The sequence below is a fragment of the Neovison vison genome, chromosome 11 (genome assembly GCF_020171115.1).
Source record: "Neovison vison isolate M4711 chromosome 11, ASM_NN_V1, whole genome shotgun sequence".
Taxonomy (NCBI): Eukaryota; Metazoa; Chordata; class Mammalia; order Carnivora; family Mustelidae; genus Neogale; species Neogale vison.
Genome location: NC_058101.1, coordinates 65,477,117 through 65,492,444, shown reverse-complemented (window position 1 = coordinate 65,492,444; position 15,328 = coordinate 65,477,117). Strand labels below are relative to the sequence as shown.

General features: G+C 51.8%; 1 protein-coding gene across 5 annotated transcripts in view; it reads left to right on the top strand.

The window, feature by feature from the left end:
- Window positions 1–15,328, top strand: part of AFAP1 (actin filament associated protein 1) — a 136,715-nt gene that overhangs the window by 110,208 nt on the left and 11,179 nt on the right. For 4 of the 5 annotated variants that reach the window (XM_044267850.1, XM_044267846.1, XM_044267849.1 and 1 more), the window contains 3 exons: window positions 2,443–2,588; window positions 7,697–7,814; window positions 13,826–13,940. In XM_044267850.1, coding sequence (XP_044123785.1) covers window positions 2,443–2,588; window positions 7,697–7,814; window positions 13,826–13,940 — 379 coding nt within the window. Of the gene's footprint in view, window positions 1–2,442; window positions 2,589–7,696; window positions 7,815–11,292; window positions 11,548–13,825; window positions 13,941–15,328 lie in introns of all 5 variants that reach the window. The other variant, XM_044267851.1, reaches the window with a different exon arrangement.

The following is a 15,328-nucleotide window of genomic DNA, read 5'->3' as shown; positions in this document are numbered from 1 at the left end:
AGGCCCTCTATGTGAACAGCCCATTAGCCTCCCAGCTGCACCTGCTAATGTCAGTTTCCAGGGATGATGCTTGCCTGGGGCAGTCACCAGAATGACGGGTGCTCAGTGGGGACCTTGTAACTCCATTACGCCTTTATGCTCATTGTTCAGATCTGCTGTGAGAAAGGTGTCCCCTCCCTCCCATTTAATTATTAACCCTTTCTGTATATTGGTGGGGATTCTGAGAATATCGTTTTAATCAGTGACTGTAATGCTTTCTTGTGATTTACTTGGGTGGAATCATCCCAGACTGGGTCAGTGGAAGGCCTTTCGAACTAGGCCCTGCAGCCTTTGCTGTGTCCCTGTGGTAAGACGCCATGGGCCCTGTCATTCTTTGATAAGAATGTTCTAGGCTCAGCTTGTACCTTTCCTTGGCCCAGGCCTGGGCTCAGCCATGTCTTCAGGATTCCTCCTGGTGGAATCATGGGAGTGTGTGTGTGTGTGTGTGTTTTCACATGTATATATTTGTGAGCTTTTGTAGACAAACGGATGTGCACTCATATATACACTTCCATATCTATTTCTTTTTAAAAGCCATGGGATTGTAACTAATACCTCTCATTTCAGCCCAACATCACAGGGTTGTTTTTTTTCTTTTTTAAAGATTTTATTTATTTATTTGACAGAGAGAGATCACAAGTAGGCAGAGAGGCAGGCAGGGAGACGGGAGAAGCAGGCTCCCACTGAGCAGAGAGCCCGATGTGGGGCTCGATCCCAGGACCCTGGATCATGACCTGAGCCGAAGGCAGAGGCTTAACCCACTGAGCCACCCGGGCTTTACGAGAGAATATTTTATAAGAGTATTTTTTTTATGAAGAGAACAGTTAATAAGCTCCAGAGTAATTGTATCAATCTCACGTTTCACAGAGTGTTCAAATACTTGTTTAAAATGCTTAGATAGAATAGTAGCAGCCAGTCACTATGGGCGCAGTCGTAGACACAGCCTGGCTGCAGATTTTGTTTTGGGGAAGGACAGAAGGACCTCCAATGAAGATAACATATGGGATTTTAATTTACCCAAGTATTCAAGTGAATTCATTTTAATTCCACGAACATTGGCTACACTCTCCCTCTGTGAGGCACGGGACTGGAGCGCCTGTGGCTTGTCCTGGGGCCTCACTCAGTCCTGGCTAGGGAGGTCTGGTTACAGCCGACTGCATGAGCGCGGGAAAAATGGCTTCTGTCACGTTAACAGCTCTGGGACTATTTACGATTACGTGTATCCCGAGCTATGTTCAACTTGCCAGGGCTATAAATAGAAAACCTCATTCTCTTTAGTCCTTAAGTTAAACCTAATAGATCTTTCTGGGGAGCCCGGGCGGCTCAGTCGTTAAGCGTCTGCCTTCGGCTCAGGTCATGATCCCCCGGGTCCTGATATCGAGTCCCGTGTTGGGCTTCCTGCTCAGCAGAGAGCCTGCTTCTCCCTTCGCCTGCCATTCCCCTTGCTTGTGCTCTTTCTCCATGTTTCTCAAATAAATAAATTTTAAAAATAGATCTTTATATTAAAAATTAGTAATTTTAATGAAAATATTTGTTTTTTCTTTCACATTCCATTAACTCATGCACTTACTAAATAGCTCAGTGTCGCCTAAACCTTAAACATTATATTCTGATGAATCAGATGTTTTGAATACCAGTATAAATGTAAAATTTCTGATATTCTAAATCACATAATGAAGACAACTTAAAAATTTAATGAACAGGATCTTAGGGCTCTCACTCAAACCTGCACATTCAACAGGTTCAGTTTGGGGTGGGGGACCATTTCAAACATCTCAAAAAGGTCACACATAAAGCAGCTACTGACTAGAAAGCATAATCCCACTGGTACAAACACAACAGATGGAATGAAAGTTGTTTGTACTATCTAATCAAGAGAATTAAAATGGCCTTTTCAGGCCAGGTTAGGAGACCCCAGCAAGGGCTAAAGAGGGTCTGGGGTGCTAGAGACAGAGTTCGGGCAGGGCCCAGGGAGGCATGGGCCCCTGGGCTTTCAGGCCAGCAGAGGCTAGAGGAGCTCCTCCTGGCCAGAATTTGTTGCTGAATTAATGATGCTTTCTAGGCAACTTCCTTCAGCTGAGATTTAACTCCCCATGGTAATTTCCACACCACACACCTGCTGCCTTTCCCCAAAGTGACAGCGCGGCACCCCAGGACTCCGATTTTGTTTCCTCAGGTGGACATCATGCCGTGACATCCTGCGCCAGGACTTAGTGTGCACGCGTGTGAGGGCATCACGTGGGCCGGACCGCGTCTCTGTGCCTCTTCGTGCTCCCCACATACTTCCAGGCGCACGCCCGCCCCTCGCTGCTACGCAGGGTCTGGGAAGACGTGTGGGGGAATGCGAGACTCCTTACCGCCACTTAAATACGTGCCCACTTCTCCCTTCTCCCTTCTCCCCAGGCCTCCTCTTCGGAGGACATGGGCAGGTGGATTGGGATTTTGCTGGCTGAGACGGGGTCCTCCACAGACCCCGGGGCCCTGCACTACGACTACATCGACGTGGAGACGTCTGCAAATGTCATCCAGACGGCCAAACAGACCTTCTGGTAAGATCTGCTCTTCTTTCCCTAATGGTTACTTTTTGCATGCATAGACTTGGGGGAGAAACCCACTAAAGACTGTTGCTTTTGTGTAATATTGATCCAGACTCTGCTGAAATATTTGTCATTTCCTCCCTCCGTGTTTTCTACCAGAGCAGGGGTGGCGAACTTTTTCTGTGAGGTGCAAGACATTAAGTATCTTTGGCTTCAGGGGCCAAACATTTCCTCTTGAAACTACCGGCTCTGCCATCACAGCCACAGACTTTGGGTAAGGGAACCGATGTGCTGTGTTCCCATAAAACTTAATTGCAGAAACAGCGCACAGAACATGGCCTGTGGCCTTAGTTCACTGACCCGTGTACTAAGGGGAGAATTCTGTGCAACAAATGATTTACATCTGCTGTAAGGAGGGCCGAGTTCTCAAGGTCATGGGTCATGTACTTTCAAAACTTAAATTGTGGTTTTATTTTTTAAGAAGGCTTGTATGTATGAAAACATTGTTCTGAACCATATTTCTGTAACATAATGGCAATGAAGCTAATCATAGCAGCAGTCTTCGAAGTTAGGTCCATGTACCCCAAGGGCATTTGAGATTCAGGCAGCCCAATAGGCCTAAACTGGTTTCATGACAGTGCTGGTCAAAGGCCTGTGCCTTGGGGCTGAGAGGGTAGAGCTGCTGGACGAGGAGGGAACTCGGGCTCTGGTACTGCATGCTTTTTACTTAGTGGAAAGTCGGGACAAGGGATCTGTAACCTCTCAGTGCCTCAGCTCCTCTGTAGAGACTGGGCTTGGGAAGGCAGTATCTGGGGCAATGTCAGGAGCTTGCCCTAGTCTCGTGTCTCCAATCCCTGGACCCCTGCTTCTGCTTCCCTCACTGGTAGAGTCTGCACTAGAGGCTGAGGACAGGTGGCTCGCAACAAAGCAGGTGATGGGGTCGTATCGTCCGCCTGTGACGGCAGACATAGCAGCCGCTGTGGGCAGACCCACCGGTGGTCTGTGATGGGGAGACCCAGTGTCCACAGTGACACTGGCCTGTTCTCCAGGAGCTCCACCGTCTAGTTTGAACACACGCGTGGTGCGTGCGGTGAGTTCGCACTGTCTCCATATGTCTCTTGGGTGGTGCCATAATAGGGACATTTAGGGCTTGGCTAAGACGCTCTGGGGCCAGTGGAGGCAACGTGGGCTCCTAGGAGGGATCAGGCCCAGGCTACAGCCAACTCAGGTGAATAGCCTTGACTACATGAATTAATTTCTGCATACAACTCTTCCAGAAAATCCCCAGTGACCCTAGAGGTTTCCTGAAGTCCAGACTTCCCGTTCTTACAGACTGTCCTTCGTGTCCAATCGGGGTGACAGTCAAGTACTGACTCTTCTGTTCTTGTTCACTATTTTTCCATAACCACACTCTGTCCCCTCAGCCACAGGCACGTGGGTCACAGCGAGCCCCCTGGTCACTCAGCACACGCAGTAAACGAGCACATTTACTCCAGTGGCTCTTCAAGAAATGTAATATCCATAAACTGGGTCTTGCAAAATCTCCGCATCTAGAGCGACCTGAGAGAAAGGAGTTTGTGGTGCTTAACTGCTTCTTCGGAACTTGATTAACTCACGAAGCACAGGGCCTGTCGTTGTGCATGTGTGTCTCCAGCTGTGATCAGCCACTGGAAACCACACTGCAGAGCAGCCCGAGTAACCGCATTTCCCCTAAAACGAAACTCCCCTAGAACAGTTCCCCTAGAACGAAACTCCGCCTCTGCCTTCCAGATGAGTATTCATCGAACCAAATGGGGGAAGGTCCCAGGTTTGAGAAAGGGCGTAGATGGCAACATTGAAAAATTACTTATTAAAAATACATGCATAAGGAGTTTAGGGCTACAGGACTTTTGCTACCTCATTAAAACCTTTATAAATGTTAGTTTGCAATAAAGGTTATTTTCGGTTTTTGGTGTTCTAGCTGAACACTGCATACAACTGGAGAGAAGAGATTTAACAAGCAAATGATGTTCAGAATATAAAATATGGCAGCTTGCGAGTGTCATAAATGTCCTGGGATTAAATTAATTTTTGCTTTTATGCAAATTGGCAGTTGGTTAATGAATCCTTTCAAGGTCATCGGGGGAGTGTCTGTGAGCTGGATATGTCTGAAGGGGGAGGACAGTGGTATATTTTGGGAAGAAGGCAGTAAAAGAAGAACAGTCATTTAACTTCTCCCAGGAGAAGTGGTGTATTTAGGAATATCAATAATGGTAAACAGTTGGAATTTATTTTCCCCAGGCCTAGCCTATTTTTAAATGAAGTGCATAGATTATATGACACAAGGGAAACATTCTGGATCTTTTCCCTGAAACTGTTTCTAGTGATGCTCCATTGGAGACCCATGAGCTATTGCTAGTCATAGTGGGTGGGGGGGAGGCAGCACAGGGGGCTAAAAGGCTGTGGATCAGTGTGGGCAGAGAGGGCAGCAGACAGACCGGGAGGGACCCATCAACTGGAGTTGCCTTCTCACCGGAACCCCTTACAATGGGATGGATCTCGAGGGTGCTGCGCTGGGGGAATAAGACAGAGGCAAGGGGACGTATTCTGTGGATGCACTGCTGTGCCCGGTCCACAGAGGCAGGAGGCAGATATGGGCTCCTGAGGGGTGGGTGGAGAGGTGCGGGGGTGGAGGGCAGGGCCGGCCTCCCAGCCACGGCAACGCCTGTCCTGCCCCAGAACCGTATGCTTGGCCATGGTTAGACGGTAGACCTTACGCTGTCTTTTCACACAGTACCTGTACTTCTTGGAGAGGCTTATGTCTTCAACAAGTGGCCTGGGCCTCTCTTACATTATTTCCACTATTATATGTGGCTAAAGCCTCTTTGACAAGAGGAGGGGGTCCCGGGCTGCAGACGGGGCTCTCGGGCTGCCTGGGGCCCAGATGTCTGTGTTGGGAGCACAGGTCCCTCTCTGAAAGGCCCAGGCCACTTCCAGCTGGACCGCGCCTGTGTGGGACATCGCTCCCTCCCACACCCCGTTGACTCGCAGCGCCCTCCTCGTGTCCGCTCCAAGGTCTGTCCTGTCCCTGGGGGGCCCCGCTCTGTCCTGGTGCCCCAGCACCCAGCAAGCGTGCAGCAGTCCTCACCACCAGGGCTCTGGTTGTCCAGTCAGTGACCGCCGTGCAGGATCAGCTGTGCCCATGCTACCTAACCCCCAAATCCCCTCTAATGAGACGTTTACGTTAGAAAAACTTAAATATGTATTTTAAAACAAAAAATCCTCTGTTGTGGCAGAAGAGTGACGTGCTTAAATTTCTCTGTCTTTCCTTCTTGCTTATTCCTTGTCTACACATTTCCTTTTCCTATATGTAATTATCTGTATTGTAGGTACATAATAACCCTATAGGTTTTGTCTTACACATTGAAGAGCCTGCGTGAGGCAGGACTGCCGTGCCCGCCTTCTCCCAGCAGAGGGCGCACCTGCATGCAGAACCACAGAAAGGGGTTCCCTGGACAGCGGGCTCCTGGGCTTCCCCAGGGAACAAGGAGCTGGATTCCCCGGAGACCTCATTCCCTGTCCTGCCCTCACCAGTGTCCTTTAGTCCCATTGTTATGCATCTGGTTATCCCAGAAATGTAAGATCCTGCGAAGGAACGCAGTATCATTTTGGGGTTGGGGCCCCTAGGTGGCTCAGTGGCTCAGTGGGTTAAGCCTCCAACCCCTGATTGAAGCTCAGATCTTGATCTCTGGGTCGTGAGTTTGAGCCCCTCGTTGGGCTCTACACCCAGTGTGGGGCTTAAAAAAAAGCCTATACGTATATAATATATAATATATAATTATATATTATATAATATATATAATGTATAATATATGTATATACATATGTATAATATATATTAAATATATATTATATACATATTATATAATATATAATTATATATTATATTTTATATATATATATATATTGCAGACTATTGTAGTTTAGCTGTTTAGTTATTTTAGTTCAGAGGAAGTGCTCTCAGGATCCTCTCTTCCCTGGGCACTCCTATCACCCACTTCTAACAAACATAACTTCATGAGTCAGCCACTGGCACGTCCATCAGTGCAGCAGGCCTTGGCCAAGAGCCTCCCGGGCCAACACGGGAGGTACAGAACAAGCAGGAGGGACCACAGCCGTGCTCTGGGGGCTGATGCTCTGGGGGATGCACTCATCACAGGACACGTCAAGGGGTGATGAGCGACACACACATGGAGGGGAAGGACAGCGACTCTGAGGGGCGGGGGAGTGCTGCCTACTGTGGGGGCTCAGGTGGGGCTCTCCCGGGGAAGTGAGTCCCCGCAGGGGCAGGAAGAACTGCGGGGGCCTCGGGAGGAGAGCTGCTGGGCAGAGGGGACTGCGGAGTGACGAAGAAGCAGAGAGGTGGCGGGTGGCCACCAAGCCCCGAGGGCCACGCAGCGCTCTGACTGCTCTGGGCGCACAGTGGACGCCAGTGCCGTGTACACAGCGAATGACCACTCCAGCTGGCCTCCCAGAGATGTGCGCTGGCTGCCGGCCACCTCCCCCAAGTTCAGGAGTGGGAGGGTTGGTGGGAGGTGAGTGGCATTGAGGTGGGCAGCGGCGGTGCCACACGAACACGGGAACCAGAGCAATGTGTGTGGACTGGGTGCTGTAAAGAGCTCGGGGTCCATGAAGTTTCCCGAGAGACGTCAGATGGTCAGTCCCTCACTTTTGCCCACTGGGTCTATGCCTTTGAGTGTTGGCGTTGACAGGCAGGAAAATGCTGGAGAGTAGCCACAGATGGCCTGTGCCCCTCGGAGGGTGGGGCCAGTGCCCCGGCGAGCCGGCGGCCAGCCAGGCGCCCTCGTTGCACCCTGCAGACACGGAATGCGTGGCATGTACTGAGCAGGTCCCATGCCAGATGGTGTCTCGTGTCCAGCTCTACCACCGTCCTTGCCGCCGTCCCGCAGGTGGCTGCTCTCGACGCTGTCCTCCACACTCTCACTAGACACATCACGTCTGCTGGGGGCGCTGGTGTTTTTGTCCCCTGCCACCTCCGGCCCGGCCCTGAGCATCCAGCTAGACTCAGGGAGGATTCTGGATTGCTTGGGGGAGGGTCTAACCCCCTTCCTCTCCTGCAGTTTCATGAACAGGCGTGGCATCTCTGCCAACCCGTACCTGGGGAGCACCGCCAACGGCTACGCGCACCCCAGCGGCACGGCCCTGCATTACGACGACGTCCCGTGCATTAACGGCTCGGTGAGTGCATCCTCCTGGCAATAGTCTGGGCTCTGGCGCATTAGACGTGGGGCGGTGGGAGCACACCTATGCCTGGGGACCCCTGACTTCCAGCCAGGAGCCCCAGGGCTTTCCACCATGCTCTGGGGCAAGGATGAAAACTGTTTCCCCTCCCTCCTCTCCTGGTTTTTGACTAGCCGTTCATCTGCATCTGCACAAGTAGGGAACCAGACCTCAGGACCCTGAGTGTCATTCAGGATCCTCGTCATCACTTAAGTGTCTCTGCACAGCCGAGAATACCAAGTGAAGGCTAGCACGTTAGGGCCTGTAATGTGGATACATCACAAGAGAGTACAGTACAGGTTATTGCTCCGCAGTCAGTGCTTGGAAAAGAGCTCAGGGAACACCTGTCACAAGAAGTATTGCCACAGCCAAGGCCGCCCTGCATGCTCCCTGGACCAGGCCCTGGGCCGTCTCCTGGGCCACCAGGCATGAGGCCTACGGAGTCCGTAGGCACTCCAGAGGGGCACTCAAGATATGAGCCTGCCATTGGTCCCCCAGGATTGGGTGGGCTTAGCCTGGACATCTGTGTCAAGATCTAGTTCGAACGTTTGCATAGGATGTGTTGATTGTTGGTTTTTTTCAAGCTTGGGAAGTCTGTTAGATTTTTTTCTTGTTGTTTTCCTCACCCATTCTGTTCTCCATACTTCGGTGGCAGTCCGCAGTCGGCTCCCTGTTTTCCATGGTCATAAAATCCACGCCTGCCCGAGGCAGGAATGGGGAGACCATAGTCTTCTTGAGGGAGGTGCAAGGGTCAGGCAAGGACTCCTGGGTCTCAGAGATAGAAACAGACTGAAAAGAAGGTTTCTGTGCTCTGGGTCAGAGGTGGCCAGCCAGGTACCACGTGCTATGTGTCCTGTGTCCCGTGTCCCGTGTCCCATCCTCTCTCCCTCCTTCCTGATTTGCTGCACGTCCCCCAGCACTCGGGCTCTGCACCCGGGGTCATGGCCTTCTGGTCCAACAGGGCTGAAGAGGGGGTGGGGGTGTAGCACAGAGTGAGGGCCCGGCCTGGCAGGCTCATGTGAAGATCAGGGGCCACGCCGGGACATGGGAGAGGGGTAGGAGCAGAGCCACTGTGCACCCCCATCCTGCCTACAGGTCCCTGAGCTGGTTTTCTGTCTGAGGCCAGGGTGGTCAGGGCTGGGGTGGGGAGTGAGTCCCGGCCCAGTGAGAAAATGTGCGCTCCTGACCCCCATCCCCACCTCCACCCTCACTCCCGGGATCTTCAGAGTTTGAGGTGCTCCTGCTGCCCACAGCAGCCCTGACTTAGGGGAGGCTGCATGGTGACCTCTGTGAGAGCAGGATTTCGAGCAGTCTCTGTGCGTCTTCCTGGACACAAGCCATGTCCAGGGTGGCCCCCGGCGGTGCTGGCTCCCAATGGTTCTGGGTGCCCACAGCCCCCCTGAGCAGTGTCGCCCTCATTTGGGGCCTTGTTCCCTGAAAGGGTTTTCTCCCTCCTTCCTTCCCTTCAACATGGAAGCTGCAGGGCAGGCTGAGCACCTGGAAGAGCCCCAGCTCACCCAAGCACCACCCCACCCACCAGCCCTTGCGCCTCTGTGTGGGTCCCACGGGTTCAGGCCGGCCCCCAGGAAGGAGCTTGCTTTAGGTCCCCGCAGCGCCCTCTGTCTCAGAGAGAAAGGGCCACCGTTGTACAAGGGCTCTGCATTCGGCAGTTGTGAGCCATTCCTTCTGCACAAGGACGGCGGACAACGCAAGATCTTGTGCACGGCGTCGGTGGCTCGCTGGCTTCAGGGACAGCTGTCCTGAAGCTCGGGCCTCTCCTTGAAGTCTGCTCCTCCACACTGGGCCCCAGTACCAGGCAGTCCTTTCCTGCTGGACTTTCTGAGCTGAACCCTGACCTTTCATCCATCTCTGTCACCCTGGGGGCCCCCATGACACCAGCCCCAGATCAAAGTCTCCAAAAGGATTTAATCCTAAAACCTCCATGGAGGCTGTTCTCGAAGCGCTCCCTATAGCCCGATCCTCTGGTGTGTGGGGAGGGGATGGTCCACCTAGAGCTTTGAAATGAACTTTAAAACAAGCGAGCGTATGCCGGTCACCCTCACGGGGCCGCCCCATCCGGGCTGCACGCGTGGGCCGCTGTGTTTAGATGGTAGGAGTGTCCCCGCGTCACAAAAATAGACCCCTCGAAGTGGCTGCGAAGGGACAGAGTGCTCCTCCCTTGAGGTTTCAGGCTGTTCCTATTTCCGTAACAAAAGGCTGTGATTACAGTCTGGCAGAAGGAGCCGCTGCCAGAGGGGTACAAAAATAGGGTAAGATGAGCACAACATAGGAATTAATATTTCTCTCTCCTTTTGGTAAATGCAAAGCAATTTACAAAGACCTTTAAAACGGAAAGGGCTCTGGCTGCAGTTGTAAATTTAGGGTTCCATTTATGCTTTCATGTCCAGGCTCGGAAGCGGCCTGTAGCTATTTTAGTCCTTTGTAAAAAGGTTTTCTGCTAAGACGATGCCATTATATCCATTATATGCTGAAAGGTCCTCTTTTCTACGATGATTGCATTTCTTTCTTTTGACAGACTATGTTTTGGTCGGGGCTTGTTTGAGGCATAAGAGTGTGGCCGCCGGGGGCCCAGTGACAGTCACCTGTGCCACCCAAGTCCCTGGGGCCTGCCTGATGGATGGGGAGGGTCAGGAGGGGCCTTTCTCCCCTGGGAGAGCCTGCAGCTGGGAGGCAGCTCCCTGTGCGGATAGGAGTCCGGCTCTGCCTCAGTTTCCCCCTGCCTCTTGAGAGTCCTCTGGGAACCACATGGGTCAACAATTGTGAAGGACTTCAGACAACATCCAGGCGTAGTCACGACTATAAGCGAAAGTGCTTCACTGGGATCACAAGGTGCTTTCTGGAGGTGGCCAGACCTCTGGGTTTCGCCTACCCCCCTCCCTCCCTGGTCTGGCAGGCCTCTCCTTACGTCCCATGGCTTCTGCTCTCCAGATTAGAACTTCCAAAATCTGGCTCTTTGAAGAAAGAAATGTCAAATCAGTTCTTTTTTTTCCCCTCTATCTTAAAAAAAACAGAATGACACAAAAATTTCCTAAGCCAGTTACCCTGGGAATGAGTCAAGGGAAAAAGAAACCTTGGCTGAAACCTCGAAGCAGAAACGTTGTCCGCCTGCCTGTGTGTGTGTGTGTGTGTGTGTTTGTGTGTGTGTGTGTGTCCCATCGGTGACCATGTTTTACGGGGTACGTGCATGTGTTCTGGGGGTATGCGTGTGTGTGTGCGCGTTCCATCGGTGACTGTGTTTTATGGGGTATGTGCATGTGTTCTGGGGGTACACGTGTATGAGTGTGCGTTCCAATGCTGACCTGTTTTATGTGGTACGTGCATGTGTTCTGGGGGTACTAATAATATCTCAATGTACTAAAATCTCTGCCATGCTTTCCATGACCGAGGGCACTAATGATGAAGCTGTGTGTTGCAGTGGGACCCCGAAGACGGCCCTCCTGCTTCCGGTGCCAGGGGCCTGGGAGAAGAGGTGCTCTATGATAACGCGGTCCTGTATGATAACTTGCCGTCTCCGAAAATCTTTGCGCGCTACCCGCCTGCTGACAGAAAGGCTTCTAGGCCGCCTCCCGACAAACTGTCCTGTAACCATTACAAATACCCTCCCTCCTGCAGTCTGCCTCCCACTAACCCCTCATCTCTGGGGAGGGCGTCTCTCGGGCTCAGCACTCAGGTACAGCATCTCCTTCCCTCCTGTTCTAGAATTGTCTGAATCACGGTCCTCTGCGGGGGGTGGTCACCGGCCCGTAGCAGAGGAGACTCATCGAGGGTCAGGTGGGATTTTTGTCTCCACCAGAATGGAGTTTGCAAATGCAATCCCCGTGGGGCTGCCTGGGGGCGGATGGAGCGCCCTGAACTAGCTCGCGGCTCAAGAAGCCCGGTATTTCGTGGTCTAAATCTGGCTTTCTTTCTGTTCCCGGAAAAGTCCCTTGTGAGTTTTGTGCGGTACGTTGACTAAAGCCAAAGATTTTAAACAAGGACAGGAACACTAAAACATTCCAGAAGATTCTTGCACCGCAAGCTTTTTTTTTTTAAAGATTTCCATCACAGGTACATGAGGAATGCTGGACTCCAGGTAGTAATTGCTTCCGATCTTTCCACGTTAAGCAGGATTTTCAGGGTACAACAGGGTTCTTCTGTAATGAGTCTGAAAGTGGGACACCTAAAAACGAGTCGATGGTAATGAGAATTTCGGATTGTGATTGAATGATCAATGATGACCTTGGTGTCGGGCTGCCGTTGGCACCATACCCCATAGTTACGGCAAACAACGACGGCTCAGTGTAAATGTTCATTGCATGTGTTCACGCGCTTTCCGCCCACGAACGTTGTGTGCTTTGCTCATGAGTTCAGGTGCCATGAGGATTCTCTGCAAACATGAAGCAGATGGGCACACTTTATTCTTTTTTTTGAAGATTTTATTTATTTATTTGAGAGAGATCACAGGTAGGCAGCACAGCAGGCAGAGGGAGAAGGAGAAACGAGCTTCACTCTGAGTAGGGAGCCCGATGGAGGGCTCGATCCCAGGACCCTGGGATCATAACCTGAGCCAAAAGCAGAGGCTTAACCTACAGGCCCCTTTAGGGACACAGTTTAATTCACATTCTTTCCCCTCCATTTCTTGGGTAATTTTCAGAAACACCGAGTGCCTGGTAGGGTCCTAGCATCTCAGGTTCACTGGCTCACGGCAGCTCCCCGCGGCCTGTCGACTCCATCCAATCACAGCCTAGGATTTGTTTCTGATTTTTAACCAAGATTCACTCACTGAACACGCATCTATCTCCATACTTGCTTTTTTGCTGGCATTCAGTTTCTGTTAGGTAGAAATCGTGGGACGGAGTATGACACCTCGTGCTTGCATTGTCCCCAGATTAGTTTGGAATGGTCTGATACATTGTTTCTGTGTGTGTTGTTTTTATTCATCTTTACTATTTTCAGTAGGAACACGTTTGTAAGTGGAATTATAGCACCTTTCATTTTCCTGTGCAGTTTTGGTCGTTCTCATAGGGCACCTGTTGGTTAACGGAGACACCTTCCAATTACCAAGCACACCCAGTGTGCCGTAGGTTGTGCCCCTGTCTGGTGTGTCTTCTGCCCATTTTCAGGAATGCCGTGGACAGGATTCAGTATCTTTATTTATTTACTTATTTTAATGAGCAAATGGAAGCTCAGAAAACTTTAGCAACTTGCTCCAGTGTGTCCCAAATCCTAGAGCCAGAATCTGAAGGGAGGGCATTCTCCCCAAAATGAGTCCCACGGCAGCAGCTCCCATCAGCACCTGCCACCAAGCTGGATCGATGACACAGCTGGAGGATCCATGGCATTTGTCGGCCTGTAGCAAAAGGACGAAGGTGCCATTGCTTGGGTCTTAAGAATCTGTGGCTACTTCAGACCCCTTTCATACTGGTCCCATCTTCTCCCCTTGCCTCCACCTTCTGACCCGTCAGTGAAGCAGAAGGCAGTTTTTTGTCCCGTGGGGATATCAGCCAACTGCATAGCCACTCAGGCCGAAATCTGGAGCTCAGCCAAGCCCCTCGCCTAAAGAGCATCCCCTGGAAAGAAAAACCATTCGTGTTTAGAAACCCAAACTTTCACTAATCACAACCAAATGCTCTTGGATACCCAACTGCCTGGTCCAGTTTCTTGATGAGCATTCACGATCCCAATAGAAATCTATATGGCTTTTATTGCATCCCAACTGGGCAAGTCCAAGTCCCTCACCGGCCTTGGACCTCAGTTCCAGACCCGCTCAGCCAGCGCAGGAAAACCACGGCAGCTCAGTGCCTGGAAGCCAGATGGGTTTTTTTACTCCCTTTGTGTTTCCTGTGTGTGGTGGGTTAAATGCAAGATTCAGGGACTGAGACAACTTACTGAAAAAGAAGAAAAGTTGTTTTTTGTTTTTTTTTGTTTTATGGTTTGTTTTTAAATTTTCTTACTGTCTATTTCAACAGTTGAAGGGTAAAAAGCCCCCAGTGGCCTCCAATGGGGTTATGGGAAAAGGGAAGATCCCAAGCAACCAGCAAAAAAAGGTGGATTCCGTAGCCGGTGTGAAGCGAACATCTTCAAGTAAGTTCAAGGTTCAGCTCCGGGGCAAGTTTCAGGTGTGGTTTGCAGAGGTGGGGCCATAAGAGCCATCTTTCCTCCTCACCTGTGTGGGTAGAGATGTCAGGTATGGGGGTCAGCTGGAGACGGGGACTGTCTTCACCATCACCCTCCCTCCTTGCCGGATTGCAGGACGGTGCGGTTTTTCACCCAACTCTTATGACCATTGTGTAAAGCTGTCGGTTAAGTGCAGAAGGGGTTTCACGTGTTTCAGGAGGAGGTGGTTGTAGGTGCAAGGGGCCTGGGGCTTCAGGTCAGGAGACCCCGGCATGTGCGCCTGATCTATGAGTGACGTAGTGACTTTGGTCAAGCCATGTAGACACTCTAAGCTCAGGTCCCTGTGTGGGAGGCGTAGACCAGTGGCCACCGTGGTTTCTGAGACTGAAGGAATCGAGGTGCCGCATGGGCCTCCAGGCACCACAGCCCTGTAAGGATCACCAGGGGACGCACGTTCCCACTGCAACTTGTGGTCTGCGAGCTCATAGGGACAGTCTCCCTTCCTTCTCCCAGCCTCGTCCTCAGGTAGGTGCCATCCCCTGCCCCACCCTATGAGGCAGAATCCTCTCTGAGAGACCAAAGGGGCTCCCACTGCACCTCACAGCTGGCAGGTGACAGAACCAGAGGGACGAGCAGGTGTCCAAATCTGGGGGGCGGGGCTGAGCCAAGAAGCAGCAGATACAAGTGAGGGACTCGGCACCCCCGCAGAAGGATCTGTGGTAGTGACAACACTGTGGGTTTGCTTCAGCCCTGGGCAGTGGGCGCCCGTCCTTTTGGCCAGCCGGGAGCGCTTACCCGTGTGAGGCATCCTTGCCACCGGGGCCATACGGTCAGCCGGGCCATGGGCATCGAGCTGCTTGGGGCTCGCAGGAGAGGCGGAGCTGCAGGCTGTCATGAGGGTCTTGAGCTCCTAAGGGGCTTGCAGGGAGGATGGGAGTCAGACGCCAATGATGGGTTTGAGAGGATCGCTTGGAAAGTAAGTAGTGTCTACACTTTCAGAATCTGGCTCCGTGTGGCCAGGAGACCAGTGTCCGTGTCCGTGAAGACGAGGCCGCCTGGCTGTAGCCAGGCACCTCTCCCTGACTTACTGACCCTCTGGCCCCGTGATGGGCGTTCAGAATTTGAGAGCACACGGGGATGGGGAGGCCGGCCTCTTCCTTGGCCATGTATGCGGACGAGCCTCGGACTTCCGCCCTGAGGGAACGTGTAGCCTGCGCATCCGCCTGTCTACACTTCCCCCGTTTTCACACCTGCATTTCAAGCACACAGCTCAGGAGCCAGTTCTATTGTGCTTATTTTGACCTTATCTTTCTGGCCAATCTTGTTTCCCTGACGCAGTTGGGTCTCTCTATAGT